The following is a 27,564-nucleotide window of genomic DNA, read 5'->3' as shown; positions in this document are numbered from 1 at the left end:
TGTCCCGGTTCCCGGAATTCCCGTCACTGTTTACTGCTTCTCCCTCCCTTCAGGAGTCAACGTGCTGCGAGGCTCACCATGAAGCGGGCTCTGGCTCTGATTGGCCTGGCCTTCCTGTCGGTGCTCCGGGCTGGGGGCGCTCAGCAGACGGTGGACGACACCTGCTCCGTGCAGATTCTCGTCCCCGGCCTCAAAGGTAACTTCCGCCGGGGCTCCCGGAGGTCAGGGCCTCCCGGGCAGCCGCCGGAGTGCAGGCGGGAGCTGCGTGCAAGCCGCGGATGCAGAGCTCATCCCGCGTCCCCTGGCCGGCTCGGGGCCCGGCCGTGGGAAAATCTGCCCCGTCAATGGCCCTGGTCCCCCCTTCTGTAAAGTCCAGGGTCAGACTGTACGTGGTGTCCACACTGTCTTCGGGCGAGGGATCCTGTAATTCTGAAACCAGACGTTCGTGTGCAGCTTGGTCCTCCTGCAGGGACCCTGGAAGGTGTCCGAGGTGTGTTCCAGGCACTGCACACGTCACCTGCAGCGCCTCTCAGGGTGAGATGCTCTCACCGAGCAGATGAGGCCGGTCCAGGCTCAGGGAAACTTAGCAGTTTGTCTAAGTGGGTTGCGTAGCTCTGAAGCCTGGGCTCCTGTTACGGTTCCTGAGAGCTCTTTATTCCTTCTTAGAAAAATCAAGAAAACTTCTCCTGCGCTTTGTCTGTAATTCACCTCCAGGGGGAGCTTCCTCTGCAAACCAGGGATGGGTGGGCACCAGCACAGGGGGAGGACCTTCACTCAAAAAGTCACTGGGTTCTACCATGCACAGGCAGGAGATCCCAAACCTTGTGGCTCCCAAGCAGGACCAGCTCCGTAATTCGAGGGGCCCAATGCAGATGAAAATGTGGGATCTGTTGTTCAGAAGTTAGAAAGAATTTCAAGATGGGGACAGGGCACCTCCACCACATGGGGCGAGCTTGCCCCTTGGGCCTTGTGCTCCTAGGAGCAGCGGGCAGGGGCCCGCAGCCCCAGATTCCACTCTGCCCCTCCTGCCCCTCTAGGGCTGCGTGTGCTCTTAGTAATGAAGTTACACGGCCGTTTGTTTTCTGCTCTAAAATTGCTCGGGGCCTCTGAAGCACACAGCTCCTGACTCGAGTGAATCTCCGATAACCTGGGAAACATACACCGGGAGGAGGCCCGAAAGAATGGTTTAAGCGTCTATTTATTGTTATAGAAAGAGTCAGTCATTTTTATTTATTTTTTTATTATTATTGTTACTTTTCTGGCTGCACCGCAGCTTGTGGGATCTTAGTTCCCTGACCAGGGATTGAACCCGGGCCCCCTGCATTGGGAGTGTGGAGTCTTTACCACTGGACTGCCAGGGAAGTCCCAGAGTCAGTGACTTTAAACAGTCTCTTCCTAACCCCATTAAAAATATACAAATACACAGAAATAGGAAAAAATCTAGACGGAGATATGCTGGCATGCTAGCAGCAGTGCTTCTCTCTGAGCACGGAGTTGTGGGTGTCTGGGAAAGCTCGGTCCAGATATTCTACTGTTTAGCCACATTCGTAATTTAAATATAAAACCGGGACACTATCAATATTCAGATGTCTCTGGGTTTTCAAGCACATCTTGAGGGTACTCTGAGACAGATGCTTTTTGACATCTGCGTCGGTGACCATTTCTGCTGCATCCATGTTAAGGGCGTTCCAACCCGCGTGCTCGGCGGGTCCCCTGCAGTGCTTCCTTCTCCGAGGGTGGCCCGCTCCAGGGACACCTCACCTCCTCTAAGCAATGATTTCTCACCACCCAACACCATGCTGTGGTCAGTGATGAGCCACTGTATTGCCAGGTGGAGGCATGGTCCACAGAGAGCCGACTTGCTGTCACTCTCCTGCTCCTACCCCGTTCGCAGACTGAGTGTCTGCAGTGAGCAGACACGGTGTGGGCCCTCCAGCGGAGGGGTCTGCCAGGGAATCTGCGGGGCCCCTGCTCTCCAAGGCTCATCTTCTGGCAGGTGGTCAGACAGGCTCCCAAGTGGTGCTGAAGCTGTGTGGGATGTTTGGGGCCATGGGCAACACACAGACCACGTGCTACCCACAGTGTGTGTTCCGGATCCAGCGTTCCAGTGGCAGCGTCGTTTCACACGTCCGGTTTCACGCTAGTCTGTCAGCACCAAAGTAGCGATTTTAGTGGAGAAACTTAGTATATTTATGAAAGCCTCTAGAAACGGGATATCTTGTTCTTTTTTAAATTTCCGGCTTTGCTGGGGGTGGAACTGACAAACAGAAGCTCTGTCTATTCAGGGTGTGCATCGTGACGCTCGAATAGGCAGGTGCCTTGTGAACGGATCGCGGTCACGCTGATGACCACACCCACCTCACCTCGTTACCCTCTGTGCGTGTCTTGTGACGCAGAGCGTGGGTCAGCGAGAGTTCCTTCTTTGTGATGCGAGGGTGCCGAGCCGAAACAGAGGACGGGATTCATGCTCTGATTTTCACGTTGGGCAGCAGGGGTGAGAGTGGAGGAGAGAAATCTACGGCAGCAAAGCAAGTCTGGGGCTTCTAAGCAGCGAACGTTCAGGCCCACGTAGATGTGCATCCCCTGCAAAGTGAAGATTGGCATCACGGCAGAGCTCCTTCCCTGGATCCGCGTCTTGTGCAGCGTGGGGCAGCGGCGGGCCGGCCGCCTTCTGCCCGGTGCCTGGTCCCGCCCAGCGCCTCCTCAGACCAAGCTCCGACCTCGAGGACGTTCTATGCTGCTCTCAGGGCACAGAGAGCGGGATGCGTCCGAGAGCCAGGGCAGTCTGTGAAAGGTCTGATTACAGCACACGTGCCAGGGCCTGCCTTGGTCAGTGGAGATAAACACAATACAGGCCCCGCCCTTAAGATGAAAGAGGCAGGTGAGGGGTCTCCATTCGTTCATCAGAGGTGTCTGTGTTACAGGCCCCACCAGGCCAGGCTTAGCCTGCGAGGGTGGAGCCAGTGCCCGTTTCCTTGGAGACGGAGCCTGGAGGTGGCAGGAGGTCTCTGGGGACATGGCGCCCGGCTGCTTCCGGCCCGTCCCGGTGCTTCCTCCTGCGAATCCACACTGGGCTTCAGAATCCTTCTCAAGGACTCCAGGCGGCCTTCTCCTTGAGAAGAAAGTCATGTGCTATTACAGACCTAAACGTACCACGTTATCTTTGTATCTGGAGAGAGTAACAACTCATTCTGATGGGAGAGCAGTCTTTCCTTGATGGCTGGAAAAATGGGTTGTAGGTAGGAAAACACTGGTGTGTATTAGCAAGCCTGCTGCTCAGAGATTTAAAAAAGGCATCATTATTCTTACAGGTTTTATCAAATTAATTGAAAGAAGGCTGATAAAGCCAATAATGTGACTAACACATGCACGTGGGGATTTCATGCTTCTGAAATGCTGCTCTGGGCCAGTTGCCTCCTCAGCTCTGGTCTCCCTGCCTCTTTCCTGTCCTGACTGCTTTCTCTCCCAGAGGAGGGTCCAGTCGGGGACGTGGCCTGCTTGTTCTCTGATTAGGGTTTTGCTGCCCGGAGCTGGAGAGCTGGCTTGTCGCCTGTCTCTGGACTGGCTCTTCATCGTAAAGTGGACGTGATCCCTGCCTCACGGGGCAGGGCGGGGGCAGGTTAAATTAATGGAACTAAGCGAATGGCTGTGTGTGAACCCTAGGAGTTCATCTTAATCTATAGAAGAAGCTGGTGGGTTTGCTTGGTGTTAATTTTCCACGATTAGCCACAGAGCCGCTGTGCGGCCCAGGGCTCTCCCGGCTGCTCCAGGAGACGCAGGCGGGCATGACGTTGACCCTCCGTCCACGGGGGGCAGTGGGACGTGGGCACTGACAATGCTCGCGTCTGGCCTGGACCCTGGAAACATTAATCTCACTGTCCTCCCCTGACGCAGGCATGGGACCACGGTATTTTCCTCCTTAAAGCCTGGCGGGGGCGTCCGGTGGGCCGTACGTGTGAGGTCTGAGCGCTGTCTGTGCCCGGCCTTCCCGGCTCGTCCCACCTCACCTGTGCAGGTGTCTCCTTGTCTCCTCAGTCTCTGCCTGGCTGCATCTTCCTGGTTCAGCAGGTCTCCATTAAAAGCCACTTCATCAGAGAGGCCTCTTCTGATCTCAGCCTAAATTACAGCCCTTCTGTTCAAGTTACTGCTTCGTTTTATTCTCGTACCCTGTGTTGCTAATGACAGTTCTGTGTCAATCTAATTCTCATGCGCGTGCGTGACGTCTTTAAACATTCCTTCTCCCCGTGGCGCTCATAGAATTTTCTCTTGATTCTTGGTGTTCTGCATGTCACTCTGACAACATCTGAGTTCTTTTCCCCTCATTTCTTTCCTGCTGGCACTCTGTGGGCACGTGCGTTGTGCTCTTTGGTGATTTTCCTTAGTGCCGGGAAGTCACAGCTATTAAATCTTCACAGCTATTAAGGCTTCAAATGTCTATTCTCCTTTTCTGGAATTCCTGTATGATGCATATTGGGATCTGTGGGGTTTTTTCTTCAACGCTCGACTTGATAACTTCAAAACCGAAACAAAACTTTCCATCTCCTTCTCTCTCAGTGTTGCCTTGTAGACAAGTTCTTCATCCTGATTATTTGTCTCATGAATTAGCTTTTATCATTGGCCATTCTGTTACTCAGCCTGCCTATAGAGTAACTTGTTTCAAAAATGTGTTTCATGCACGAGATTCCCTAGTTGGTCCCCTTTCTTTGCCGCTTGTTCTAGTTCGTAGGTGCCTCTTCTCTCTCGTCTTTATGAGGATATCCAGTGTCTTTCACAGTCAGATTCTGGCTGCCCCGTTGAGTCCTGTTTCCTGGGTTGTTCTTTCTTTTTTCACGATGTTGGTGCCCCTCCAATGTCTGCTGATTCTTGATGGTGAGATCAGTCTGTTAGTCGGTATTTCTTGGTAGACTATCAGTTCTTCTCCAAATATTACTACTGTAATGATTTCCTTTCTTTTTAAAAGATAAGAAAAAACCCGAGAACTACCCAGAGATTCAGGGGCCCGTGTGTACCAAGTGTGTCAGCCGCCCTTCGGCAGCGGTTCATGGAGCTGTCACAGCTGTGACGGGGTGGCAGTAACATGCCAGCCCTGCATTCCACGTTGTAATGGCACTTGCTTTGCTTGTCTCTTTGTCTCCTTACATTTAAATGGAATGCCCCCTCCCCTTAAGGCCAGATTATCAGTTTGGGGGATTTCACTGTGGAATCTGTAATCTCAGGGGAGCCTCTTACCAAATGAAGGCGCGTGTAGAGAATTTACGGAGGATGAAAGTTCACTTGAATGTTGGCCTGCTGTTTGCACAGCTAGGAAGGTGCACGTCAGCACCCACACCCACCCGTGGGAGGCAGATACATCAGGGAAGTAGATGAGGCCACGAGACAGCGACTGCGGTACAGAGCAGGGTCCTCATCACGGGAGAACAGAGGTCCAGTGAGGGGCTGAGGAACAGCTTCCTGGACAGTCAGGTGAGCAGGTGAAACCCGCACAGGTGGGTTGACGGTCACGGCCGACTAGGCAGAGGCAGCAGTGTAACCGGACCCCTGGGCTCCAGGTGCAGGCCTGTGGGGAGGAGCTTCAAAATGGGACATTATTTATAACTACATTTGGCTGTTGGTGGTTTTGAATCTCCTTTGAGAAGGGAGGTATCATAATGGACCCTGTGTTTTAGGAAGATGGTTCTGGGGTGGATTGGAGTGGGGGCGGCGGGGGGGCACCGGGAGGGGCCTGGATGTCCCGTCCGCACTCCGTCCTCTGCTCCGCCCGTGCACTGTGCTGCTCAGACAGGGTGTCTCCGCGGTTTTTTGCGACCTGTCTCCTGCCCCGAGCCGCATGAGGGCGGGCTGGTGGTCCCGTCACCTCCAGAACTGCAGAGACGTGGCTGAGCGTGGAGCCCCCATGGGCATCGGGAGGGAGCGGCCGGTTGGGCTTCGCAGAGCTGGGCGATGCTTGCACTTATCCGATGAGGGGGACAGAAAAGCAGAGATGACCGTGGGGCTTGGAGCTTGGAGTCTGGGAGACTCGGTGTCTCAACAGCAGGAGCAGGAAAGTCCACAGAAGAGTCTCACTTCTGGGGAAAACCATCAGGTCGACTTGGGACGTGCTAAGTGCGAGGTACCAGGGAGGCTCCACAAACAGCCCGTTTCCCTGTTTCGGTTCTGAACAAAACAGGAAATAAAGGAAAATGTGCCAAAACATGGTCAGGATCTGTGAGGAAGGCTGGGGGCGTGTGTAGCTTAGGCTGAGAGCAGGACGCACCTGGCCAACGAGCCTGAACCGGGTGATGTGCTCACCTGGTCACAGGTGTCCCGTGTGGGAGGACCCTGCCCCTGAGCAGTAGTGTACCCTCTGGGGGGTGCTCACACTGAAGGGACAAGGGGACACCGACTCGTGTGCTCAACTTTATTCTCGCCGAGAGTACCGGCCAGACAAGGGAAGAGAGAGGCCAGCACGGGTGGTAAGGGGCAGCAGAGCAGCCGTGGTGGGTCCTGGGGAAGCCCTGTGCACCAGAGGGCAGACAGCCCAGAGGGATGGATGGAGAGAGGGACAGATGCATTCCCAGAGGGAGCGGGGAGGCAAGGCAGCAAATCCTGAGAAGAGACTTGGGGAGGGAGACCTAGAGCCAAGGCTGGGAGCAGGTTGGGAGGAAGGGGTGAAACCCCCTGGGGGTGGGATGGGAAGAGGGAGGCCAAGGGGCCTGGCTGGCGGCACACAGACACTGGAGCCCGGCGCTCAGAGCAAGGTCCTAAAGGCATGTGACTTCTTCCACAGGGGATGCTGGAGAGAAGGGGGACAAAGGCGCACCAGGACGGCCTGGAAGAGTCGGCCCCACGGGAGAGAAAGGTACCTGCTGCCCTTGGGCCCCAAGAGCACAGCTGGGGCACCGGCTCCTGGAGAGCTGTTGGTGGGGAGAAGGGGGGTGCGTTCGAGAGGAACCCAACACCTGTGTAGGTCTCGGGACTGAAGCAGGGCACAGAGAGGGCTCTTTAAACAGTGCTCCCTGGCTCTGGCCTGCCCGGCACCGAGAAACAAAGTGCCTTCTGGGAGGTGTGCCTCATTGGGTGGTTACGTGTATGGAAACTCAGCGCTCGCTTGGCCTCACGTGCAAAATGGGGATCATTTGTGATCGTTACACGTATAAGTGCAATTATGAGGGTGTGCAAACAGTGATGGAGGCGTGTGAACAGTGACGGAAACAGTCATGTAGGTGTGCAAAGGAGAGAGCCCACAGATTTGGGTGGGGCATTACACCGTGGCCTCCCAGTTTTGGCTAACGGACCCTAGTCACCTTGAATCTGTTTCCTCATTAGGAAAACAAATAGTGTCGTTCAGCCTGCCTCCTGGGGTTGTGCTGAGGCTTACAGAAAGTAGATCCTGCCTAAAAAAGTAGCTACATGGTACACAGTGATATCAATAAATGTCATCATTAGGATATACTTACTTTTGCTGCTTTAAAGTTTGTGAAATCCTTAAAAGCTGTGTTTGGAAGTGCTTTGTCAACGCCTGCACAGTATTCTGTGAGAACACGTGCTGGGATTATCCAGCCGGTCCCCACCCAGCCTCATAGCATCAGAGTTAGGTGGTTCTTGTAACCACACAGATAAAGGTGGTTATGTTTTTAAGTCCATGCACTGTTTTTTCATTTTTAAATTAAAAAAATTTTTTTTAATGTTGGTTTTTTCTTTTTTTAAATTAATTAATTAATTTATTTTGGCCCCGCTGTGTGGCATATGGGATCTTAGTTCCCAGACCAGGGATCGAACCCGCGCCCCCTGCATTGGGAGCACTGAGTCTTAACCCCTGGACCACCAGGGAAGTCCCAGTTTTTTCGTTTCTTGAGGTGTGATTTACGTAGCATCAGTGAGTTTGGCAGCTGCAAAGCCTGTGAAACCCTGGTCACAGTCAAGGTCCCGAGCACTTGTGTCACCACCATCCCTCCATCAAGCCCAGGCGCTGATTTTTATTTCTTACTTTCCCTTTACTCATAACAAATTAATTAAAAAATAAAAGAACTGTGCTCCTGGTTCAAAGTTCGAAACATACAGAAATTATTCACAGCCACTAGTCTCCTTCCCATCCCCACCAGCAGCCCTCCCCACTGACAACCACTGTTAGGTTTCTTTATCTTCACAGAGATATTTTGTAATGGCCGAGTGAACTCTATTCTTTCCTGCTTCTGTACAAACAATTGCAAACTGTATGTAATGTTCTGCATTTTCACGTAACCGTGTTCTTGGAGATCATTCATTCTGCAGGAGGACATGCAGGTTATGCTTGCTCCCGCCTGGAGACATTGTGTCCGTTCTTTATCTAACTGGTCTCCTATTACTGCAGATTTACAGCTCCCTAGGGCCTTGCCGCAGTGAGTGAGTAACCTTGTAAATGTCATTTTTAATGTGGACGAGTACAGCCTGAAGATAAATTCCGGACAGAGTAATTGTTGATCAAAATGCACGTGCATTTGAAATGTTGGTGGATGTGGCCTTCCAAAAGGATCGAATCCATTTACCCTCTGTTTATTGAAGCACAAGACGGCTGACCCCTTCACCCTCCCTGCCTCAGAAAGCTGCCGGTCTGGTAGCCGTGGAAGGCCACATCAGTGGGGCTTTAACTTAGCCTCTCTTATCATAAATGAAGTCAGCTTATTTTTCAGGTGTTTAAAAGTCATTTGTATTTCTTTTCTTTTTTTTCCTTTTTGAGGATTGTCTTTTACTGTCTTTTTAAAAACCCTTCTTGGGTTCTTCTTTTTTTTTTTTTTTTAATTTATTTTTCGGCCGCACTGGGTCTTCGTTGCGGTGTGCGGGCTTCTCATTGCAGTGGCTTCTCTTGTTACGGAGCATGGGCTCTAGGCGCGTGGGCTTCAGTAGTTGTGGTGTGTGGGCTCAGCAGTTGTGGCGCATGGGCTTAGTTGCTCCACGGCATATGGGATCTTCCCAGACCAGGGATCGAACCCGTGTCCCCTGCGTTGGCAGGTGGATTCTTAACCACTGCGCCACCAGGGAAGTCCCCCTCTATTGTCTTGTGAGGAAAATGTCACATTTCAGTTAGGAAGTGAATATGCCTCTATTCTGGATGGTCACAAATTCATTTTCATGACGCCATTTCATTGATTTTTTTTTTTTTTTTTCCTTTGGCCGAGCTGTGCAGCATGTGGAATCTTAGTTCCCTGACCAGGGATTGAACCCACCCCCTGCAGTGGAAGCGCGGGGTTTTTGCATTGATGTTTTTTCAAAGTAACGATGTTTGAGCTCAACGCACGTGCAGCAGGCAATGCCTAATTTCATGCCAGTGTGGACCCGTGGCTGCTCTCTCATCTCTGTCACTAGTGTCACCAACATGTAGCTCTGTCATCATCATCATTCTCTCTTATTCTCACTCTTGAAAAGGCAGGACAAGCACGCAGAGACTATAAATGCTGTTACTATAGCGTCCGAATCTGTTGATGAGGATGAACGTTGCTGGGAAGGCAACAGCCTAATTCACTGCGTTTTCCTGTCATTAACCAGTAAGTTGAGTGCTGTTACGTGCTGAGATCTCAGGGAGGCCACCTGAGCCCGAGTCAGAGGGGGAGAACAGATATGTGGACCCTGGAGAATAAATTGAGACAGAAATCTGCGGGGCAGTGTGGGGGGGAATTTGGGCTGGATCGAGAATCTGTCTTGTTTCCAGTTTTTCTAACATGTAACAGTAAGGTGTGCTCATGATAGAAAATTTACATATATCTATAAAAGTGGTGAGGAAAATCAGGCGTAATAAAATCATCCAGAGATAACCACTTATTTTGGTATATTTCCTTTTTCGGGGTGACTTTTCTTGCTTTGTTGTAATTGTGTATATAAGTTTGAACCTATTTCTTAAATTTAATGCCAAATGTTAGTGTAAGGATTTCTCATGTATGAAATCATTTTGATGAATGTCTCCTACGCATGGGTAACTTAAAACTCCACTGGGAGCGTATGTTCGAGAGCAGAGTCCTGTGTATGATTAGGGCAGGAGAGGGGAGCCTGAACCTGCCCTTTACAGTCCCATTGACCTGCCTGACAAGGAACCTGCCGGGCTAGGAGGCGATGGGGCAGTGATCACCGGGCTTGCCAGGGGTCTGGCTTTGCCACTGACAAAATGAGCAGGTTTGGTCTGGGGTCTTTGCTACTTTGTAGAGTACAGAGAACAAGTCAACCCAAGTGGGATGCATTTGGATTATTGAATAGTGGGATACTTACGTAGAAATCTAGGAAATATCCATTTTTGGATGACCTTTAAAAAGAGGACTGGCCGTGGCATGATAGAATATAAGAGAATAAAATAGGATACAAGAACAGACATGTGATCGACTAAGATATTTACAAAAAGGCGAAGAAAAAGGATGGAAAAGAAATCAATCAAAATACTAGTAGTAGACATTTCTGGGTTATAGGATTATGGACCTTTAAATTCTCTTCTTTCAATTCTTTACATTTTCTCCTGTCTCTATCTTTGGTGTTCCCAGCAATGTGCATGAACTATACTTTTGATGTTAACAGGTATTTTGAAAGGTTGCTGTGGCCGTGGCCCTGGCCTGTTGGCGATGTAGGCTCACCTGGAGGCCCAGGTGAGGGTTCGTTAGCTCTGGCGGTCTCCCACACACTGACGGCCATGCTCACGGGGTCAGCATGGCTGCACCTGGGGTCGTCGGAGCCCGGAAACTGAGAGCTGCCGCCAACCTCAGAAGCGCTAGCGCAGGTTCAGTGTGGCGAAGCTCGAGGCGGGCCGTGCTCGGAGACTCAGGTGTGCTGGGAGGTGACCTCAGCTCCAGGATGCCCCAAGGCTCCTCACTGGAACCGCTCTCCCGCCGGGATGCGGGATTCTTCCGGCCACCTTCCCATCCTCCTGCATCCTGCTTTCGTGGAGGCGTTCCCACCAGTGCCCTGCTCTTAGCGGATTGCAGCTACTGCCCGGGGGCCCTGTCCCCTACGGAGAGCAGTGACCACTGCAGGGCGGGGCGCTGGGGAGATTTGCCTGGTTTCTGCATCAGCTTGGTTTCTACGAAGAATGGCAGTGGGCTGGATCTGGGTACCTGTCCAGAGGCTTCCGAAAGGGGCTCCTAGGATGAGGGCTCTGGGGCGGGAAGGGCAGGGTGTGGGCGGGGCAGACCCGCTCAACGCCAACCGTGCTGGCTTCACACCCTCGCTTCCAACCCGTGAAGGCAAAATAATAACGTAGTCGCTGTCAGTCCCTATTGTTTATTAAAGGATGAAAGCTGGGAACTCGGGAGCAGCAAGCCTGGTGCACCGTGGGCCCTCGCGCAGCTGCCTTGTTCCCACTTCTGAGCTGTTCCAGCCCCACGCCCACCGGCACTGAACCCGAGGTGGGCCTCGCTCATCCCAGACAGCGGCCCCTTCAGAGTCAGCTGGGGCCTTTCAAAAACGGTTATTTCCACTTGAGGCTGTGTTGATATTTCCCCAGGCACTACATTAAGCCAACTTAAATCCTCAGTTGTGTTTATGCAGTGCACTTACATCATTCACACTTGATTTTCATTGTTTAGAAATTATTTTCACCGGAATTACTTTTCCCCTGTGAATTTTCACGGACCCCTTGAACAGATTTTCTTTTTTAAGAATCAATTTTATTTATTTATTTATTTATTGGCTGCGTTGGGTCTCTGTTGCTGCGCACGGACTTTTCTCTAGTTGTGACGAGCAGGGGCTACTCTTCGTTGTGGTGCACAGGCTTCTCATTGCGGTGGCTTCTCTTGTGGGCTCTAGGCACGCGGGCTTCCATAGTTGCAGCACACTGGCTCAGTAGTTGTGGCTCACGGGCTCTAGAGCGCAGGCTCAGTAGTTGTGGCGCATGGGCTTAGTTGCTCCGCGGCACGTGGGATCTTCCCGGACCAGGGCTCGAACCTGTGTCCCCTGCATTGGCAGGCGGATTCTTAACCACTGTGCCCCCCGGGAAGTCCTCCTTGAACAGTTTTAACGTTTTATTTTTTTACCTACCTCACATCTTCCCAACTCTCACCTCTGCCGTCCTGAGCTCTTCTGAGAGTGTCATTATTTGCACCTGGTTGAAAATTTCAGCTCTAAATTGTATAGACAGGACTCTCCCATCAATTTTTAGTTAATGACAATCTTCCTCTGTGTAGTTTTAGCCAGCGTCAGTTTTATTTGGTGATGGTTATTTCTACCAGTAACATTCTCTATGAAATTGTCAGAAGACTAAACACTCTTATTTACTTTCTTGCTAGTTTATGAAAAACTGTGAGTAATTCCCTGTGGGTAGTCCAGAATTCCTCAGTGGTGTCCCATCTCCCTGGGTTTTTGCACATTTCCATTTCCCCCGCGGGACCCTTTCCTTCACTTACCACCTCGTTCCTGACTGGACTGTTCATGTCCCATCAAGGACCTGGCCCTTGGAAGGCTCTCGATCAATTGTTTGTAAAATATCTTGACCTTCAATGTCTTGAAATATCTTTGAAATCTGCAGTGACCTGTCTGTGGCTGAGGGCCTCAGGTGTGCGTGCACCTGCTCGTCCCCAGGTTCTAGAGAAGTCTGCGGGCCGAGGCTTCAGAACACGCTGAGCTGGGTTCATTCCCTGCTGCCTACTGAGCAGACAGCTCTGCTCTGACGATGCTTCCCAAACCATGGGGACCAGCTGGGCCTGGAGTTAAAATGCAGCTTCAGCTTTGGTTTGGGGGGGGCGGCCTGAGATGGGGCGAGTCCGTTGGCCCGCGCTGGGGCTGCCGATCGCCCGGGGCTGTGTGGGGTGGGATTGCAGGTTGATCGTGAGGATCTGGACGCCCTCCACCTGGCGCCCTTCTCATGTCAGCTTCCGCGAAATGCAAGCTGCGTGGACATGGGGCTGCTGCAGGGAGGCTTCCTCTTCCGCTGATTTGCCTTGTGTTAGGGGGTGGCCTCTGGTCACACACTGAGCAGCCCCCCTGTTGAGAACTCAAAACAGCTGTAGGAGAAAGCGCCAGAAAGCCAGCGGCTGCCTTTTCTGGAATAACAAAGACAAGCCCAAGGGCCGGCAGAGCCCCCGCTGTCGCTGTCCATTGTCCTTTATTGAAATGAGAGCTGTCCCCACACTGTCAGAGTGCGCGCTGTGTGCCCACAGCACAGAGCTGGCTTTGCCACACGACCTGCTAAAAGCGTGTCGTCCCAGCTGTCAAGGCTCCTAGCCCCCAGACACGCAGCTAAGAGGCTGCCGGGACCCTGGGCGCAGAAGCTGGGGACCCACCTGGCCTGCGATGGGGGAGGGCGACCCTACGTCAGCGACGGGCTTTCTGGGCGCTGTAATTTTAACATTATCTCCGTTGAAAATCTCAGAGGCAGCTGGATGCCAAGTGCTCTTTCTGCCCTGTCTCCTTTTCAAAGGACAGTGTGAGATCTTCATTAAAATTAATAAGAATTAGCAGCCCGCTGCGAGCTGCCCCCGTTCCTCGTGCATGTCCAGAGGACAAACGTGCGCTAGCACGCTTCTCACAAGCAGAATGGGATGGGAAGGGCTGGCACCGCAGTCACAGCTGCCTGGGGAGCCACCACCGCCAGCTCTGGAGACTTAAAGGGACTGGATCTGAGTGTGTCTGGTGCGTTTCCAGTCATCCCACACCACCAGGGTGGGGGGATTTCTTTGGTTTTTGCAAATGCTCCTTGTCACTTGGAGAGGCAAGAGGAGGCGGGATGAAGCCAGCAGGACTCTTGTTCAGATCCAGTCTCCTCTAGGCTGGCAACCACACTGCTTTTCTGCTGCTTTCCAAGGAGTGTCTGTGAGTTAAGGCAAGTCAGCATCGCAGACGACCTTGGGTTGCCCTCAAGTGGAGCGTGTGTGGACATCTCGGGGGACTCAATGGTTCTTGCTTTTTCTTCTTCTCCAACAAACCCCAAAGAGAGAATATTCCTATGAGGAACGGCAGCCCACGCCCTTGACCTTGTGTGCAGGGTCACGGTGCAGGGGCCTGCTGTAGGCTACTGCTTCCAGCTTTCAGCCCGAGTGCTGTGAGGATGAAAGGTGTGCTTGGTGTGTGTTTGTATGTTTGAACATGCTGTTTGTGTGTATGCGTGCATGTATTGTGCGTGTATGTACACGCACACGCACGTGCATGTATATGCACGCGCATATTTGGAATGCATGTGCGCACGTGTATCTGTGCATGTATGTGAACGCATGTATGTGTGCGCATGTATGTGAACGTGTGTGAACGCATGCATGTGCGCACGTGTGTATGTATGCGCATACGTATGTGAACGCGTGTATACGCACAGTGTATGTGTGCGCGCGCATATACGCGCATGCGTGTATGTGCGTGTCTGTGTGTATACACGTGTGTGTGTGCATGAGTTGCCCAGCAGGCACCCACAGGTGGTGGCTGTTGTTACTCTGACACCCCTCTTGGGGCGGGACTGATGGCTGGGAGCTGTGCACGGCAGGGCGCTGGTCGTGCTGGCTGGGGTGACTGTCCGCATCAGGCCCAGCTGCCCCCAGCGCCTAGCCTTCTGCACAGAGGCCCTCTTGTGAGGTCATCAGGGGGCGTCGCAAACCAGGTCTCCTCTGGTCCGAGGGCCTGGGCCGTGGGCCCCGAGGATGCAGGGCTGAGCAGGGACAGGTGAGGCCTGGCCCCTGAGTGGCTCCTCACAGGTGAGCCGGCACCACGGGAGGCTGGGTGTCGGCTCTGCTCTCTCTGGTTTCCTATTTCCCACCTTCTGGGCCCCCAGGGAGGGCTGTTTGTCTCCCACGAGCCTGCAGCATGCCCTCAGGCCCAGTCCCTGGAAGTGCAGCCTTGGCTTGTGGCTGGGTCTGTGAGGACCAGGCTGCTGCCCCACAGCCGAGGTGAGGGCTCGGGGCCCTGGATGTGGCCAGGAGACCTGGGCCGACGTCCTATGCTCAGTGGCCTGAAGGGTAATGCCACCTTGCAGGTGAGGAAGCCGAGGCTCTGAGGGCTGTGACCCACCCCAGGCTGTGCGGGTTGGGGGCCGGGACCGGGGCCTGGTCTGCCCGATTGCAGGCTGCGCCCTGGATCACTAGTGGCATGACTGGTGGTGGGTGGCGCCACCCATCTGATTCCACTTTCTCTTCTGGGGCAGAGGGAAAGTGTACCAGTCAGCTGGGGCTGCTGTAACAAACACGGCAGATTTTTATTCTCTCAGCCCTGGAGGCTGGAAGTCAGAGACCGTGGTGTCTGCGGGGCTGGTTTCCCTGAGGCCTCTCTTCATGGGGCACAGATGGCCGCCTTCTCCCTGCGTCCTCACGAGGCCTTTCCTCTGTGTGTGGCTTGCTGGGTGTGTCTTCCTCTTCTTACAGGGACACCAGTCCTATCGGATTAGGCCCTCACCTTTCTGACCCCATTTAACCTTAATCACCTCTTGAAAGGCCATCTCCAAATATGGTCACATTGGGGGTTAGGGCTTCAACATATGAATTTTGGAGGACACACAATTCAGCCCGTGCCAGGTGGTAATGGCAATAACGCTGTGAGGTTGAGATCCATCAGTACGTGTGGACAGGCTTTCCTGGCACACAGTGTACCTGAGAGTATTCTAATTTATCTCTGAAAGTTGGAGAAATGAGCAGAACTGCCCCAGATTGCAAGCACCTCTATTGCTAGCTCCAGTTTGCTCCTGGCCGCAGCAAGCAGTGGGTTACCACGGAATCTCAACCAACCTCCAAAGAGGGCTGCCCGTGGGGTCTGGTCCAGCCCTGCTCCAGCTTTGGGGCCCCTGGAATCACCCAGGGATGTGTTAAAATGCAGATTTTGGTGCTTGAGCTGGTGGGGCCTGAGGCTCTGCATGCTGTGCAGACCCAGGGGGGTCATGGGGGACATGGATCGCTCCTGAGGAAGCAGCGTCCCAGCTCGGAGCTTCTGCCTCCAAATGACAGCTATAGTGGCCAACACTTAGGTCCACCTGCCGCGTGCCAGATGCCGTTCCCGACGGTGCTCGCGTTTCCCTCAGACCCAGTGAGGTGGCTCTAGTAGGGCTATTATTAGCCCCATTATGTAGGTCAGAAACGCACAGAGATGGTACAGCCGAGTGACGGGGAGAATCAGCTGGGCGCAGGGCCCGAGCTCCAAGCCTTGTGCACTGTTACTACAGGACACCACTCTGCAGAGAGAAAACTAAGGCGCAGGGAGACTCAGCCTCGAAGGTGGAGCTGGGGCACAGACCTGGGGCTGCCTGACCCCCAGCCTTGGCCTGCACGGGCGACCTCCTGCAGCTCCAGCCTTCTCACGTCACCACAAACCGCAGGGGTCTCCAAGCCCGGTTCAGGAAGCAGCGGCATCAGCAACACTTGGGAGCTCGCCGGGGATGCCCCACCCGGACCTGTGGAATCTCCCCAGGGTGGGCCCAGCCGTCAGTGGTGACGAGCCCCCGGGGGACTCCCACCCTGAGGTTTGCCGACCTGCAGCGCCTTCATTCCCCGCCTGCCCCCATCCCCCTGCCCCTTGAGCTGCTGGCATCCGATTGATTTTCTATACATGTGCCTGGGTTCTCAGAGCCCCCTATGGCAGGGGCCAGGTCCCACACCCCTCCCAGGGCGGGAGCTGGGCTCAGTACCTGCTGGGGGCAGGTGCCACGTGTCAGCAGCAACCTTGAATTAGTGGGAAAGTTCGGCTGTGCCGTTGATAGGTGGGCTCTCCAGTCATCCTCAGGTTGACTTATTTCCCACAGCAGGATGTGTGCTGGACCCTGACTGCGTCCTTCAGCAGATGCAGTGAGTCATGAGTTTATCGTCTGCTAAGCCGAGCGGTTTTGTGCGGGGTCGGGGGTGAGGGGGCAGCGCTTCCGCCATTGTTTTTCATCGCAGGTGTTTCCCCCTCCAGTGTGCTCGTCCAAGCCTCCTTACCCTCTCTCTGTCTGCTTGGGGCAGCAGGAGCCGTCTGGGTGGGAGCAGAGGGGTGGGCAGGTGTTGTTTTGAGTTCCCCTCTGCAGGGAGGGGTCTCGGGGAGAAGTGACCCCAAGGTTGGCAGGAGGCCCACACTCTGTTCTCACCTTTTCTAGGTGGAATCTTAGCAAAGAGCAGACTCCTCAGGTGATGGGTTTGCACTCACACCCAGTCTGCCCCAATCTGCCCATTAAAATGTGGACCAGACTCCTCTGCGGTGTTGGGTCTTCTGAACGAGGAGGCGTGTTCCCCAGGCAGGAAGCCACTCTCCAGACTCTGGCGACCCTGCCCCTCTCCAGTGGGAGTTCAGTGGGATCCACATGCTGGGGACCGTCCACCCGACTCATTACTGTAGGTGCAAATCCCTCAGACTCTGTGTCTGTCTCTGCCTTCCTGCCTGAAGATATGGTTGGGTTGGGGGTCTCCGAGACCTCCTCCTGCCCTGGGCACTCTGTTCGTGGGACTCCGATGGAGCCCGAGCTTAATCCAGTTTATCAGGCCTGCGCGTCCCCGTAAGGACGCCGCAGCAAGTGTCCCAGCAGACCCTGCTGAGACCGCGTGAAACCAAGCCAAACCACCCCGTGGTTTGGCGTGATGTGAAAGTAAAAAGCATGAGCACGGAGGTCATCTCGACACTTATCCTTCTCAGCCCAGCTTCCCCAGGGCTCACGTTTACCCCAGGACCTCAGGAGGGGCACAACTGAGAGTTATAGGGAAGGGAACGTTGGCCTTTTGAAGAAAAGGTGTCCGGAAGGAGGGTGGCAGCTGAGGCCCTGGAACAACAGCAATAGCTGAGTGCGCACTCCAGGGACAGGGGCTTTGCTCTGGAACACTTTGCAGGAGGCTGAGCAGGGTGTCTGTGGCCATCTTTGAGCTCAGACCACACTAATGGACTAGAGGGTCCAGACAAGGGACCAGGGTGTCCAGACAAGTGGCTCGGGGGCCATAGCCAAACACCACAGACACAGGGGCTTAACCCCCTGACACTGATCTCGCACGATTCTGGAGGCAGGGGTCCCAGAGCAGGCTGTCTGCATGGTTGGGGTCTGGGGAGGATCCGCTTCTGGCCTGCAGACGGCCGACTTCTGGCCGTGTCCCCACATGGTGGAGAGAGAGGATTCCAGACTTTTCATCCTCTCATCAGGGGACGCATCCCACCCCCGTGACCTCCTCTGACCCTGACCCCCTCCAGATGCATCACATGGGGGTCAGGTCTTCAGCATATGAATCTGGGGGGCACTTCAGTCCCCAGCAGGAGGGGGCAGTGGTCAGGCCTGCTTGGGGGCTGGTGCTTCTGTATGGGAGCACAGACAGGGTGGGGAAGCTGAGGGGAAGATTTCAGGGAGAAAACAGTTTAGACGTTTGAAGGACTGTCTGTGGACGGCGGATTAGACTAGCCGTGCATCTCTCTGGCTGCAAAACCAGGACTGCTGGGTGGGAGGAGCAGGTGATGGCTTTCGAGCTCCTGCAAGTCAACAAAGGAGCACTTTTCTGTGGCTGGAGCTGCCTCAGGACGGCTGTGCTGGGGGGTTCACTTGGAGCCCCAGGGGCGTGGCTGTCGAGTCCGCTGTGGCCCTGTCTGGCCCAAGAGCTGAGTAGCTTGTTCCTCTTCCAGCAATAAAGTGAAGCCCTCACCATATCCTCAGAGTGAATATTTATAAGTCTTGCCTCCCAGACATTTCTCAGTCTGGGAATTTCTCCCTACCCTCCCGACACCAGTCCCCTGGGCCGCCTCCTGTGGTGCCTGTCTCGTCCACGTGTGACCAGAGGCATGGTGACGTGGTCCTGGCTGGTGGCCCTCTTCTCCCCAGCTCCCGATGCCTCCTCAGAGCCCTGGGCATCTCCTGTTACACTACTAGTTGTGTGAGTTACCACTGGCCGCTTATCTCCCCGATCCCCCCGCAGACCCTGAGCCCTGTCACTCCTGTGTCCTCAGCATCACGCACCGTACACGGTGTCCGGGGCAGGAGTCACCTCGTGGCGGGACCAGGTACTTGACCCGGGCAAGCGCTTAACCCCCGTGAACCCCATCTGCGCGATGAATCCCTCCTGTGACCAAATAAGAGAACGTGTGTGCTCTGTGCCAGACACTTCACCCTTGTGCGGACGTAAGCCGGCTTTGGGTGGGGTGTCTGCATCTCTGCTGTGGTTCACCCCTCAGCCTGTGTTGTCCTCTGACCTCGACCTGGCCTGAGCTGTGGGAACATCACAGAACTAGGACTTGCTTGCTGGCCGGAAGTGCTCAGTCTAAGCGCTCGGTTGAGTTGAGGATGTGGGGATGTACCGTGTGGCCTCGTCTGTTCCGCAGTGTGTGTGACTTTAGGGGGGTGTGTGTCTTCCTTTGGGAAATACATCAGCAGGTGACATGTAGAGCCTTCTGGGGTCAGTCGGATACGCGACCTTGGAGAGGTTAAACGAGTCGTAACGTGTTCGGTCTCCTCGTGTGTGTGCGTGCGTGCTCACGTGGGCTGATACACAGGAGGTGGACTGCATCACCTGTGCCTCGACCAACTGTGATCTCATTGTTTTCCACAGGAGACGTGGGTGACAAAGGACAGAAAGGCGGCGTGGGGCGCCATGGAAAAATCGGTCCCATTGGTTCTAAAGGTACTTCCGACACACCTCTGCTCACTTCCCTCGCAGGCTCACCCCCTGGGCGCTTAGTAGCTGGTGGCTGTGTTTATTTTGTGCGCTTTATACACGATAAGATGTGTTCCAGCGTTTGCGTTTTGGGATCGATCAGACTTGACTGCGTGCCACGAGGTGGGGAGAGCTCCCTGCCCCTCAGGGTTCACATGCTGCCTGGGGGAGAATCGGGAGCCCCATTTAGGCAGCAGAAGGACTGCATTCCCGACACACTGTCCGTCCACCTGCAGCTCGGGTGACTCAGACTCTCTGAGACTCGGGGGTGGCTCCCCATGAGCACGGGGGGCAGGAGGGTGACGGCAGTGTGGAAGCAGCGCCAGTGCCCACGTGACCCCGTTTGACCTGCACAACCCTGGAGGGTGGGCAGCTCGGGAGACTGTCCCCAGGGCAGTTAAGGGGTCGCTCAGCATCGCCCGGCTCTTCCGCGCATCCCGCCCCCCATTCCGCACTCAGTCAGCAAACGCTTTCTGAGTCCCTGGCTTGTCCTGTGCCCGTGCTAGACCCCAGAGGGCTCGGGGTGAAGGAGGCGAGGTCCCCCAGCCCCGTGAAGGGCTCCCCCAAGTCCTGTCATGGGTGCTGGCAGCAGGAGACAGAGGCTGGGGGGCTTGGGGCTGGGAGGGAGTTTGGCTGTGGTCTGCTCTGCCCAGCGCGGTGCCTGCAGTCCTGTGCTCCATCACCCTGCCTGGGGCTTTGAGCTGTGAGTGGGTCCAGGTGGTCAGTTCCGATCGATGGCACGGACCTCCCCCGGCCCAGCCTGTCCCTGGTGGGAAGGGTCCCTCAGCCAGGACCGAGACGAAGAGTGTGGCCAGCTCGGCGAGCTGCGTCTCTCCTCCCAGCAAATCCGTGGGAAACACCTGCCCCGTGGATTCATTACAGAGCACACAGGTCGATATGCGTGATATAGAGAGGGATGTGGAAGCTTTGAGAAAGCTTAAAACAATGGTGGTAAAATATTTGTAACATAAAATTTGTTACTTGAACTATTTTCAGTGTGATTCAGTGGCACTAAGCACGACGGCACTGTTGTAGAACCACCACCGCTGTGCATTTCCAAATGTGTTCATTCCCCCAGAGGGAGACTCCGTCCTTGTGAGGTGATAACGCCCCACACCCCTGCGGCCCCTAGCAGCCTCTAACCTGCGTTCTGTCTCCATGAACTTGCCGGTTTAGATATTCCATATAAATGGAATCAGACGGTACTCGTCCTTTTGTGTCTTATTTCACTGGGTGTGATGTTCCAGGGTTCATCTATGTTGTAGCAGGTGTCAGACTTTCCTTCCTTTATAAGGCTGGATAATATTCTGTTGCATGGATGGACCACGTTTTATTTATCCCTTCATCTGCTGACGGCCACTGGGGTTGTTTCCACCTTTTAGCTGCTGTGAAGAACGCAGTGGATACTGGCTACAAGTAGGGATGTGTGTGCTTCTAACATACAGCATACGCTCTGGGTAAATGTCAGAGTCTCACCAGGGGACAACTTGCCAAGGAGGCCCTTACTGGGCTTAGCTTACCTGATCTGCTCCATCTCTGAGACTCTGCCGTCCTGGGTCCTTGTCAAGCTGATCCCTGAGTCATTTTTCAAGCTCCTGGTGTTGATAAAAGCAAAAAAAGGAATCACTTGGACGGAGACTGCCGAGCTCTCTCCATCCCCATCAAACGGAACATGACTCTCCAAGGATGTAGAAGTCGCTGCCCCTTCACTGTGCCAGGTCAGCTGAGAAGCTTAAGTTCTCTCAGGGGGAAGAAAGGTAGTGCTTTAGAAATATTCCTGTGATTTAAAAATAAATAGCCATTGTCTAATTTCTAGAAAGCTTTGTTGCCATGATTTTCTCCTATCCCTTTGTTTCATAAGTTGGAAGAAACGGAGGGGCAGAGTGGCTGAGTCGTCTGTCCTGTCCACAGAAGGCTGGCGCCCAGGTGTCCTGGTGGCTGTGCCCCTGGGACAACTTGCTGCCTCTCAGAGAGGGACAGGGAGGACCGATCTCATCTTGACTCTGTTTGGATGAGGGAACCTCTACGGTCCATCCATCTCCGACGTTACCTGTTCAACCTGAATTTTCTTGCTGTGATATGGGACGTGGAGAGAACTGGCACTGGGTGTTACGGATTTCCGAGGTGATAGCGTGTTCTAGGAGACATGCTGGGTTTTCCAGAATTGACTTAAAGAACGCTCATCTGATAATCTCTGAAGTCCCATGATATGTGGATGTGCCACGTCACATAAACAGAGCCTGAAGAATCAGTCATCTACAGACCATTCCTCCCTCCAGTTCACTGCAGAAGGAGGGTCTGGGAGGAACCGCAGGGCACTGCACATGGAAGAAAGAACATTGCTACCTGGACATTTGAACTCAGGGGACACGTCCCACCCCTGCTTTGTGACTTTGGCCTTGCTTCTCTTTTCCAGGTGAGAAAGGAGATTCTGGTGACATAGGACCCCCTGGCCCTAATGGAGAACCAGGTATGGCATAAAGGGTCCAAGGATTTTTTAGAAATGTATTAAAATTGCACTTTTAAAAAGTATAAATCATGACATAAAACTTAATAGGCTGGAAAAAGCGCGTGTAACTTCCTCGTGCATCACACCCTCCTGTGGACTATTTCAATATTTGCTTTCCTGCTACCTGAATGTTTTCATTCCCGTTCAGGGCTGTGGTCTGCATGCCGGCTGTGTATTATCACCTCATCACGATCCAGCTTAGATACGCGTGCCCTAAAGTGCACTTTCCTCCTTTCCTACTGTTCTCTGGGAGCATCAGGACCCCCTCCTGACCACCAGCTTCTCTGAGAAGCGCGTCCGTACTTTCTGGTTCATCTTCCTCATTCTGGGTGTCCTTGCAGCTGACTCCCCACGACCCTCCTGTCACCGCGGACCCTGGCCCAGCTCAGTGGACTTAACCGACTTCCCTTAACTTCTCCCTGGTGCCAGGAGGCCGGGCTGCAGGCAGCCCCCGTCCTCTCTGCCTGCCGCCCTGTGGCCCCTGCTTCTTCCTCTCTTCTCGGAGGAGCTCTGCCTGCTGCCCTGTCTTCTTTCTCCATGTGGCACAGCCTGCTGCCCGCTCCAACCCCACCACTGTTCCCTGGGCTTCGGCTGCCCCACCCCCCGCCCCCCTGCCCAGCACGCACCTCCACCCCGATGTCACTCAACCCCTGTCCCCGCCAGGTTCAGGCCGTCTATGCGCAGTGTCCCCCAACCCCTGCCGGACTGTTCCCGCCACCATCACTCAGGCCCTTGTGGCCTCTCAGCCCCGTTACTGAAACGCCATCCTAACAGGTGTGCACCCTCTGGTCCTTGTCCCCAACACGTGTGACCACAGGAGACACTGCACAGATACTAGATTGAGGGGGAAGATACAGTGTCTGCGTCCCTTGGGTAGGCCCTTCCTGTGAGCTGAGGGAACCTGTCAGCTTGATACCGGTTCCATCTCTCCAGAAAACATCAGCGCCTCAAACCGCAGTGAACTCAGACAACGTGTGTCTCAGAAAAAGTTCCATTAAAGAAAAACCCCCAATCACACCAGCATCATTCCAGGTGCCCATGCGCTGGGGAGTGTTTGGGTTCTAAGTGGTAGAGGGGGGCTGAGAGTTTGGAAGACCGGGCCAAACACCAGAGTGTGTTCAGACTGGAAAGGCAGGCTGAGAGCTTCGCACGATGGAATTTCTCAGGAAGAGGTGAGAAGTCCTGCCCCTGTGCTCACAGAGTCCGAGCAGAGGGCGGGCGGGAGCCGGTGGCCCCTCCTGGTCTGGTGGAGAAGCCGAAGCCAGCAGTGCCACCATGGGCGATGGGTCCCCCAAGCACTGTGACGGCCGAGTGACATTCTGAGAAGGTTCCTGACCACGTGGAGCTCTTCACAGCTGGAAGGTTAGGGTCCTCCTGAGAGGGCCAGGAGGAAACACCTAAGCTGAGGCAGGGTTGGCCACGCTGGGATGACTGAACATCACCCCACGGTTCCAGCTCCACCACTTTCGTCAAATGTCTTGTCTCTCCTGCCGCGCTGTCACTGCCCGCAGTCTTCCCGAGGTGACTGGCCTAACCCCCTGCTCTCGCCCACCCGTCTCGCCGCCATACCTCCACTGATCTCCTCCTAAGCGACCAGAGTGAGATTGTGAAACGTGAATCCGACCTTGGTGCCCCTGTGGAAACCCTTCCACTGCTCCTTGCCTTTAGGATCAAGTCTGAAATCTCCATTGCAGCCTCAAAGGCCTTCGTGTTTTGAATCGCCTAGCATGCTGGGGAGGGGGTACCCCCCCCGAGCCCGCCTCTGGGTCAGTCCCATCACACGCTGGGCGCGGTCTCCGCAGGCATCCCGTGTGAGTGCGGCCAGCTGAGGAAGGCCGTCGGGGAGACAGACAACCAGGTCGCGCAGATCACAGCGGAGCTGAAGTTCATCAAACACGGTACGTGCTTCTCGGGGCTTCCCTGCTCCCGTGTCCCCCCGACCCCTGCCCGGAGGCAGAGCGGCCCTGGGTCTGCTCCCCGTGCGCGCGTGCTGGGTTGGCGCCCCGGGTTTGCTGGGGACCCGCGAGCGCTCGCCCTCCAGCCCTGTCCCCGCAGCCGTCGCCGGCGTGCGCGAGACGGAGCAGAAGATCTACCTGCTGGTGAAGGAGGAGAAGCGGTACGTGGATGCACAGCTGGCCTGCCAGGGCCGGGGCGGCACGCTGAGCATGCCCAAGGATGAGGCCGCCAACGGGCTGCTGGCCGCCTACATCGCGCAGGCCGGCCTGGCCCGCGTCTTCATCGGCATCAACGACCTGGAGCGGGAGGGCACCTTCGTCTACGCGGACCGCTCGCCCATGCAGACCTTCAGCCAGTGGCGCAGCGGGGAGCCCAACAACGCCTATGACGACGAGGATTGTGTGGAGCTGGTGGCTTCCGGGGGCTGGAACGACGTGGCCTGCCACCTCACCATGCACTTCCTCTGCGAGTTCGACAAGGAGCACGTGTAGCGGGGACCCTGTTGCTCCAGCATCGGCGGCCCCTCCGCCACCCGGTGGCTGCCGGCTGCCACCGCGGGTGGGAGGCTCTGCCCGCCACGTGGTCCCCAAGCAGGAGTGCGGGGTCCCCGGTAAAGGCTCCTTTTCTGAATCTTAGAGAATGGTGCATGCTTGGGCGAAAAAGAAGAAAAAAAAAAAAAAACGTGTTTCTGGGTATTATGTCTGAAGAACTAGAGTTTTATTATTTGTAGTGTAGACAAAATGTTCGTTATGTAATTATTACTCAGAATCTCTCTTGGCTTTGTGCAGAGTATGAAACGAGATCTTTAAATGTTATAACAGTTAAGTACAAACAATGGTAGTGAGGTCTTAAATGACTACCTTCCTTTTAATTTCTATATGGAAAAGAATCCTCTTAGCTTAGATCAATGCTTCTGTAAAAGTAGAAACAATTTTGCATTGCTGCAGATTTCAGGAAAAAGAAAAGTAAATGCTCCGAATCTGACAGCCGAATGTTGTTCTCTCAGTGTCTTCTCTAGCGGTGTTCGTTATCTATTCCTGTATCGCGGTCGCCCCCAAACAGCGACTCACGACAAAGCATCAGTGTCCCCGCAGGTCCTGTGGGGCGGGACTTCACCCAGAGCTCGCCTTGGGCCGGGGGTGGGGGGCTCTGTTTCACCAGCCACACTTGACCGTGAGGTTGCTGGTGGCATTCAGTGCCACACGGGTGGCTGGATGGAGGCCTGAGTTCCTTGCTGGGCACCTCTGCCCTGGGCACCTCCCCAAGGACCGCTGGCCGCCTCAGAGCAGTGCGAGCGTGCGCCCATCCTGGAAAGACCCACCCCCCCATCACTGTCTGCGTTCTGGTCTCAGAAGCCTGTCCCCAGGTCCAGCCTGAACTTGGGGAGGGGACTCCTGGAGACGGGACCGCTGGGGGCCATCCCAGAAGCTGCCTGCCAGTCACCCACGGTTCTTCCTTTTGTACATCAGAATCCCCAGTAAAAAATAATAAACATCTTCATTTTTCAAAGAAAACAGGCAGACACGCACCCACAAAGGAAAACAGCTGGGGCTGGGAGCCAGAAGGGAGCTCTGGGGACACCGCTCTCCAGGGCCTCTTGTGTGTCTGCGTGTCTTGGGAGTGAGGCCCCGGCTGCCCGACGTTCTGGACCGCGCCTGCAGGGTGTTTGTGTAGCGACTGTTTTGGAGGAAGGGGAGCGTCTGCCTAGAGCTGCTGGTGCGGTGAGAGCCCAGCGCAGTAAAGGTGCCGCCGGCTTCCTCCCCAGGGGCTGGTCCTCTTTGTGCCCTGCAGACTGGAGCTCAGGCCCCGGTGCTATTGCTGTAGGTGCCACAGGGGCCAAGGCAGCGGCTCTGCTCCGGGTATCTGCGGGACCCCCGCTGCACCCACGGGCCTGTGGGGCAGCCAGGCACCCCTGCCCACAGCCCAGGGCCCATGACCTTGAGCTGGCCCAGGTGCCTGCCCCTCACAGGACAGGCAGATCCAGTCCCGGGGGCCTGTGCAAGGGAACTGACCAGGTGGTGACTGCGGTTGGGCAGGGCGTCCTGAAGCCGGAGCTTCCCCAGCATCACCACGACGGCCTCGGCCCATGCGACTGCCCTCGGTCACCTGGACAGAGCTGCCCTGGTTCTAAGGTGGGTCAGGTGTGCCCCACCCCTCCGGGCTCTTCACCGGGGTCAAGGGCAGCCCAGGGCAAGCCGGCGCCTCCCTGGGTCTGGATTCGTCCCTGGTAGGGGAGGAGTTGGGGTGGGGCCACTTCTGTGCTCTCAGGTGAAACCAGAGGGAGCCGATCCACGTCCCCTCCTGTCGCCGCCTCCGCTGAGCCCGCCTCCGAGGCACTGTGCCAGCACGAAGCGCAGGAAAGCACGCCGGCCTTTGTCTGTGCCCGGGTCACACACCTCTACAGGGCTGTGACGGTTTCAAAGACAATTTGATAGGACAGGCGCAGCCGGCAGGAGGCCAGAAGCACAGCCGCTAATTGAATCCCCCAGCTCGGCAGGAAGGGCCTGCGGGGTGGGCCGCGGCCCCTGATTTGCAGCGCAGGAGGGAGGCGGTCTGGTTGAGGGGAGAACCGGGATTTATTAGGTGCTGCATCGAGGCGTGACCGGAAAGCTGGCGCGCGGGCACCTCTCTGAGCCCCGGGTGCAGCGTGGGCGGAGAGGATGGGCGGCGGCGGCGCACCCGCGCGTCCACACTGCCACCCAGCGGCCGCGGGGGGACGTGCACCCGCGAGACGATGCTGCAGGGGTCCCGGGCCCCCTAGGCTGCCCGCCGCACTGAGGCTCCGGGGGTCCGTGTGTGTGTGTATGTGTGTGTGTGAGAGACAGAGGTATTGAGAGAGTGTGGATCAGTCAGAAACGGAGAAGGGAGACAGATGCAGAAGAACAAAGGGACAAAGGGCAGCAGGGAGGGGAGGAGGGCCCCCCCAGACCCAGCAGTGCCAGACCCTTCAGGGAACACTCAGCCGTGCTCCGTGTGGCTTCTCATCGAGGCCTGAGTGTGACCCAGGTGGCGGCAGCCATGGAGACCTGACAAACCGAGGAGACGGGAAAAGCATTGGTCTTCTGACCGTAGGGGTCACGGCGAGCTGTAGCATGGGCTTCCCCTCCTCGCCCTGGGCCCGGTGCCCCTGCAGCACGGGGCGCGGAGCGGGGTCTCGGGGGGCTGCAGCGAGAATGGCAAGAGGGTGTCTCCTCTTGGGCGGAGGACCCGCGGCTCAACGCCTTCTTGTCCCCGGGGCAGCCTCTGTCGGTCAGTTCCTGCCTCACCCAGACTTGACAAACTGGCTTCCGCGTCTGCCGCCCTGGGGGTCTGGACGGCGCCCACCTGCTTCCTTGGGGGCGGGTGGCAGGCGAGAGCCCAGGAGCGGTCACCAGGGGTAACCCCGTTTAATCTAGCAGATCAGAACCAAGGGCAGGTGGCGTTTCTTAGATGTAAGCAAAAAAAATCTTGAGTCTGGCTCATTTAAGCAGAAAGGGAATTTGTTGAAAGCTTTTTGGCAGTTCAAAGGAATTTTGGAAAGACTGGAGAATGTCTTGGGTGCTACGCGGAAGGGAGAAGCCCATATACACCGTGCAGGGCCTGCAGGGTCCCTCTGCCGGTAGCCGG

General features: G+C 55.3%; 1 protein-coding gene across 4 annotated transcripts; it reads left to right on the top strand.

The window, feature by feature from the left end:
• Positions 1 to 78: 78 nt before the first annotated feature.
• On the top strand, positions 79 to 24,449 carry COLEC11 (collectin subfamily member 11). 4 transcript variants are annotated; one of them, XM_065891390.1, is made up of 6 exons: positions 79 to 196; positions 6,767 to 6,838; positions 19,389 to 19,460; positions 21,910 to 21,963; positions 23,805 to 23,900; positions 24,058 to 24,449. In XM_065891390.1, exons 1-6 carry the CDS (start codon positions 79 to 81, stop codon positions 24,447 to 24,449), a joined length of 804 nt encoding a protein of 267 aa, XP_065747462.1. The 4 variants fall into 4 exon arrangements, with proteins under 4 accessions (XP_065747462.1, XP_065747464.1, XP_065747465.1 ...); XM_065891392.1 differs by lacking the exon at positions 6,767 to 6,838; XM_065891393.1 differs by lacking the exon at positions 19,389 to 19,460.
• Positions 24,450 to 27,564: the final 3,115 nt, after the last annotated feature.

This window comes from Phocoena phocoena, chromosome 14 (assembly GCF_963924675.1).
Source record: "Phocoena phocoena chromosome 14, mPhoPho1.1, whole genome shotgun sequence".
NCBI classification, from domain to species: domain Eukaryota; kingdom Metazoa; phylum Chordata; class Mammalia; order Artiodactyla; family Phocoenidae; genus Phocoena; species Phocoena phocoena.
Note: the sequence above shows the minus strand (reverse complement) of the source record. Positions and strands in the feature narration are given on the sequence as shown.